This window comes from Chinchilla lanigera, unplaced genomic scaffold, assembly GCF_000276665.1.
Source record: "Chinchilla lanigera isolate Chin_1 unplaced genomic scaffold, ChiLan1.0 scaffold00002, whole genome shotgun sequence".
NCBI lineage: Eukaryota > Metazoa > Chordata > Mammalia > Rodentia > Chinchillidae > Chinchilla > Chinchilla lanigera.
In genome coordinates, this window is record NW_004955403.1 from 50,547,528 (window position 1) to 50,553,527 (window position 6,000).

Below are 6,000 nucleotides of genomic sequence, written 5' to 3' on the forward strand. Positions count from 1 at the left end.
CAGAGGTCACATGGCCAGGGTCACACTCGGGGCCCTTTCACTCATCAGTAGTGCGTCCCTCTCTGCTCAATGTCTCAGCCTCTCTGAGCTTCAATTTCCATAGAGTGAGGTGACCCTAAGAGTTCCTACCTTATTGGGCTGTCGACAGAAAAGAAACTAGACATGGCAGATCACTTGTAACAGTGACGGCACAATGGATAGCAACTCTCAATGATAATGGTCCATAGCTACAGACACTTTCAGCTTCTCTGCTTAGTTTCTAAACAAAAACTCCTTTCTGGTGTGGTGGGAAAGCACCTCAGTCAGCTAAGGAAAGACACTGACGTCCAATTTGAAGATATGGAGTTCAGACTCACATGAGATACTTGATCCCGTTAGGAATGCTGTCATCCAGGAAGACAGACTGAATTAGTTTCTGATAAGTGTTGCTCAAAACTCTTCTGGTCCGTGACTCCAATTTTTCATCTGGAATCAATAGAAAATGAGTTACCTGGGATGTACCCAGAAAAGATCAAGTACTGGTCTCTAAAGGAGGAGTCTGCTGCATATCACAGAGAGGGGAAAGGAGAAATGACATGAAAAGCCCATTAAATGCAAGAGCAAGCTATCATGCTGGAGAAAATGTCTCACTAGAGACAGCAGTGTTGGTTCTGACCCCTCCAAGGAGCCAGCCTGCTGTGCAGCTCTCATAACAGAAGACATCATACGCTTTGTGGTGGGCTTCAGCCTCTTCTGGATTCTTCTCTCCTTGCAGTGGTCAGAAGGCAACATACACACACAAAATGCAAAGACACCATATAAACACCCACTAAAGCATCAAACCAACCATTTTCACATCTCTGTTCTAATCAGGAAATGGTTGTATTGATAAACAGAACAGCCCGCAAGTTGATTGTCAAATTCCACATCCCTGCAGAGACTTTGAGGCGGGTAGAGGAACTGGTTCATCCAGCTTTGGAATTTAACTTTCTCCTCCTTGGAGCATTTTAACACATTTTGAAAAGACAGAACAGGTTAAAACAAGCTGTCAAAGTTTCATGACACTCACATTCCTTGAGAGCACTTTGTTCCACCGAGGGAAAGGCTCGGAAACACTGCTCTCGATCTGATCGTCGTCTTTTCTTCATTGGTTCTTTAAAGAGATCATCGTCATCAACTAGAGACAAACAGAAATCATAAAAAATTAGAGGTCTGGGCTCTGTCTACCCATAGGAAAAGATCATTGTGGGGTCATCCTAGTTGGGCCCCTACTTCACAGAGTCATGGGATGTTTTGTATTCGGTTCTAAAATATAAAGTCCAACATATCTCCCCAGATGGAAAGTTTCTACTTGGAAGTCCTCAGAAGCCAGTGCAGCTGGACATTCCTCACCAAATACCAAGTTTTAGAAAATCAACCAACTGTGAAGAGAAAAATCCCCAAACAGGGCTGCGTGTGGGGGGGAAACAGGCCTTTCCACATGAAGAAAGGATTGACAAGAAGCAGAAATCAAGCCAAGCATGCCTATAATCCCAGCTACTTGGGAGGCTAGGGCAAGAGAACCTCAAGTTCAAGGCTAATGCTCTGGTTTCTCTTCAAATTGAATAAATCTTTTGCCCTTTCCAAGTTCAAGGCTAGCTTGTGTGAGACCCTTTCTCAAAATAAAATGTGCTGGAAGTATAGTTCAGTGGTAGAGTGGGCCAATGGAGTTTCAATCCCCAGTATCGCAAAAATAAATAAAACGCAAAGGAAGACAGACCATGAAACCAGGACAAATAACCCCTTGTCCTGAGCCTCAGTTTCTTCATCTATAAAATGAGAGGGCTGATAAAAATATAAGCATTGTAAGAGTTTTGGAAAGTCCCTATAAGGTGGATGTCTTCAAGAGATTAAGTTAGGGGAATATTCCCTTTCTCCACTAGAGATATCAGCATCTGCTTCCTTACACAGCACAAATGGAAACCACGAGCAGCACATATTTGTGGTTCTGCACAGACACATTCACTCAGGTGGCTTCCCTTGGTCATGCAGTGAAAGGCTGGGAGGGCCCATAATCCTAAGGAAAGGGAGCAACCAAAGCACTATGTTTTGGATGGTTGTTAGAAAACCCGCTTCGCTGTTTGCCTGATAAGACGGGCAAGAGCCAAGTCCATGGGGTGAAGAATTTGGAAGGCATCCTAACCCAGTCCTTCTGGGGCTAGAGGTGAATGGGAAGAAATGATCCCCAAGAGACAGGACACCCTAGGCTCACACAAACAGGGCATGAGGCTCTGACACTGCATGTAACCTACAGGTCATCCTCCCTGAAGAACTCCACAGGGACCCAGGATGGCAGCTGGACTTGAGGCTCCGCCTTTGCCACTCACTCCAGATGCAGGCTGGCTGCCCAGACAGCTCAGGAAATTCCCCCTCTGCCCAGCCTTGCACCTTCTAGCACTGGTTTTGCTGCAACCTGAAGCCATCTCACACTTCATACAGTACCCGATGCGGAGCCACGTATTTGCCAAAGTCAGTACCTCTGCCACCTCGTGCTCATCCTGACAGTTGGCAGAGTTTGTACTTTCAAACCTCTGTTTAGACATTCTCATTTCATGATTGAGCTCAACTGGAACGGTCCTCCCTGGCTCAGTCTCACGACAGCACCAGAGTTAAATACCAAGTGGTTGCTGGCTCAGGGCTACAGCTGGAGAGCAGACGCAGGAAGGAAGAAAGAACATGCTACTCCAGGCCCAGCTGAAGGCTAAACCCACCAGTCTGCTCCAAAAGGCATCTCTGAATGCCAGGATGTCTTCAGGACCTGTCTGTGGAGAGAATGTAAAAGGATGGCCACTCTAACTCAGGAACTCTCTGGGTAAAGAACATTTACATCTTCTCTTAGCCACAAGTATAAAACAAGGGACAAGCTTGTCTACCCAGGGCCCTTATTTCAACTTTATAAACAGAAATCCGTCTGATAAAAGATTACAAGCTTATTTCTCAACCAAAGCAAAGGCTAAGATGTCAGATAAAACAGCAAGGCTTAAATCTCTTCAATTTCCAAAATGAAAAACCATCTGGAAAGGAAGAAAGTATTCCATCTTTGACTTACATCATGCTTGGTAGGACTTTTCTAGTAAATGACAGCTGGAATGGACTGACCTGAACATGACTCAAAGCTCTTATTTCCCTTCAGTTGCTCCATACCCACCTGCCTCTTCCAGCATTCTACACGGAATTATCCTAGGAAAGCAGGAGGGGTGCATGGAGGCAGGACCCAGTACGAACTATGGCTGCCTTTGCTTTTTGCTGCCACCACGTTTCACTTTTGAAAACTGATTCCCAGCAGCCTGGTCTGGGATGCAGATTCTTTGTCAATTCAGATCACTGACAGAGTCACAGATCTTCTGTGCAAAAGGATCCCTGGGCACTAAGGTCAGCCAAGTGGACCCCAAACTTGCAGTTTTTCCATTTGCATTCACAGCCACACTTCAGGCGCTGACCATTAACCCCTGACCCAGAAACACTGCTTCCCTTTCCTCTGAAGGAAATCTTCCTGTGGGAATGAGGAAGCTTTTCCTCCTCAATTTCAGAAACACCAAGGGTGTGATACGTCCTTCTTTTCCGTGCATGGGGGTCACCTCCCTGCCACCTTCCTAGAAAAGGCCATCACTTTGGCCTCCACCGGTCATCTGAGGGAGAAGGTCACCAACATCGACTCCAATGGGACGCACCCTTTGAGGAGCAGCTAAGCCACCTGGCAGAAGGGCCTTACCTTTTCACTGTAAGAAAAGCTACATTCAGAGAGTCTAAACTGATATTCTGAAGCCTTTTTTAAAAAAAATAAGTATACTGGTTCAATTTAAATATACACAATGATCACATTCATCATAGGGAATTTGTACCTGTACATGATATCTCTTGATTCCTGTTTTTTTCCCCATTCCCCTCCCCTCAACCCCTCGCCCCTCCTTATTTACAAACCTTTGTCTCCATTTTATCCTTCTTTTCTCATTTTTTTTTTCTTTTCCCCTCCTTCCTTTCCCCCTTCCGCCTTCCTAGTTCCCCTTCCTTTTGAACACTTTCTTCCTATTTCACAATACCTATTATACATTTTGGTTCTGATTTACACTTTCAGCTTCTCACCCTAGAGAGGCAATGCAACAGCCTTCCTTTTTAAAAATGGCAGGAAACCCCACAACCTTGATTTCTAGTTAAACAATTCATTTCACTATGAACAGGCTGCTTTAGTTATTGTTGAAATAACTGATATTCATTCACTGTTACAAACTGCCTTGAGCAAGCAATGTCTGACTGCAGAACAAGCACGGTTAAACTTCATCTCAGGCATTTGCCTCTGTCCAGACAGCAGTCATCAGTTCCCATTTACTCCATCGGGGTTATGGGGATGTTACCTGGAGGTAGCTCTGGACCCAACAAATCCTCTGTTTCTGCCATTGCCTGGTCTTCGGACTCCTGCTATTGTTTGCTGAGAAGAACCAGCCTGAAAGGACCTACAAGGTACCAGGGGAAAATACAACAGACACCATAAACACAAAAAACAAAAGCTAAGACTATGTAAATGTTTGTGCTTTGTTTCCCCCACTAGAGCCTAAAAGAGCAGTGACTATTCTAACTTCGCTTTGAATCTCTCCCAGAGCTTAGCATACTACTTTTGACTTAAGTATGACAAAGGTCAATGTGGGATCATTGTTTTTCTGTACTATTTGTATCCACGGAAGCTCCAATGGATATTGCCTCTGATCATTAAGTAACTCACTCTGAAATGAGAATAAATCTCTGGTGGCCAGGGCTGTGAAGTCAAGTTATACATTTTTGCCAATTCGGTGAGGTCAGTGCTCCAGACAAGTAAGCTCTGAGCCCTTTGTCCTCATGATATTTACTTCCAGCAAGAAGCTGGGAGGCGGCTGGAGCTTTCAGGATTCCTAAGGCTGTGTGAATCGGGTTCTCTGGACCTTCCTCATACCCCACCCCCTCTTTAAACAGAGGGCATTCCTGCTAGGGGCCACGTGGAGCCTGCAGGGAGCAAAGCAAAAGCCAGTGCCAGCTGTGTCCTGTCCCCTGGCAGATAGAGCCTCGGCAGGGAAGGAATCCCCAGACCTACAGAGGCTCAAAATAGAGGGCACCTCACAAGCTGAGTTGGGAGCACCCAGAGAGCTCACTCTCCTTATCTGCTGCTTCTGTTGGGAGCATTCAGCCATGCATTTCAAAAACAGAGTCACCAGCCCTTCTGAAATATGCAAAATCCCTCCTGACATGTCAACCTTCTTTAGCCTCTCCGGCCTGCCGTTAGTGAAGGAAGCTGTGGCTCCTTTACACATTAACCCCAAATTAAAATGAAAATGAAAAGTCATCAGTTAAAACAGCCTCTGACTCTTAGCTCGGCTTGCAGATTTGAACTGATTGGTGGCTTCTGTGCTTGGTACATTGTGGCTCAATGTGATGTGGTTCTATACTGGGTTTGGTTGAATGTGGTGTGAACTCCTATTATGTACAAGGTTCTGAGCTCTTTCCCTTTCTACCCCGCAGCAGCACTCCCGCAGCAGCACTCTCTCTGTCCCTCTGTCTGTCCCACATAATGTTTCTCCAGGCTTCCACGCTTATGTGCACATGTCTGGCACCCTTCCCTTTCTCTTCCCAGTGAATTCCGACTTTTCCTTCCTGTTTTGACAGTTCTGTGATGTGGCATCTGGATTTCCGATCATTCCCCTCTGTGTCCCCACTGCTCCATGTGTACTCCTGTTATTATGATGACCCAATTTTCTTTATGTCTCCTTCTCCTTATTTTACCATGAGCATTTTGAGGTCAGGTAATTGCATTTTTTCAACGTTGTATTTCTATCAAGTCCAATGAGAGCAATAAATGCTGAATGAATGACTAAATGAATGAGAAGCTTCCAGTGAGATAACACACCAAAGGATGTTTAAAAGCTAAATTAGAGCCAAACATGGTGGTGTTCACTTGTAATCCCAGCACCCCAGGAGGCTGAGGCAGAAGGATGCCAAATTTGAGCCTAGCCTGGG

General features: G+C 45.4%; 1 protein-coding gene across 4 annotated transcripts in view; it reads right to left on the reverse strand.

Moving 5' to 3' along the window:
- The window catches only part of Nuggc (nuclear GTPase, germinal center associated), a 50,911-nt gene that overhangs the window by 39,557 nt on the left and 5,354 nt on the right, over positions 1-6,000 (reverse strand). For 2 of the 4 annotated variants that reach the window (XM_005373764.2, XM_005373760.2), the window contains exons 2-4: positions 4,371-4,469; positions 1,049-1,156; positions 357-465 (exon numbers count right to left, since the gene is read on the reverse strand). In XM_005373764.2, the coding sequence (XP_005373821.1) occupies positions 357-465; positions 1,049-1,156; positions 4,371-4,413 (260 nt within the window). In that variant the 5' untranslated portion in view covers positions 4,414-4,469. Of the gene's footprint in view, positions 1-356; positions 466-1,048; positions 1,157-1,251; positions 1,343-4,370; positions 4,470-4,735; positions 4,755-6,000 lie in introns of those variants that run through there. The other 2 variants (XM_005373762.2, XM_005373763.2) reach the window with 2 other exon arrangements.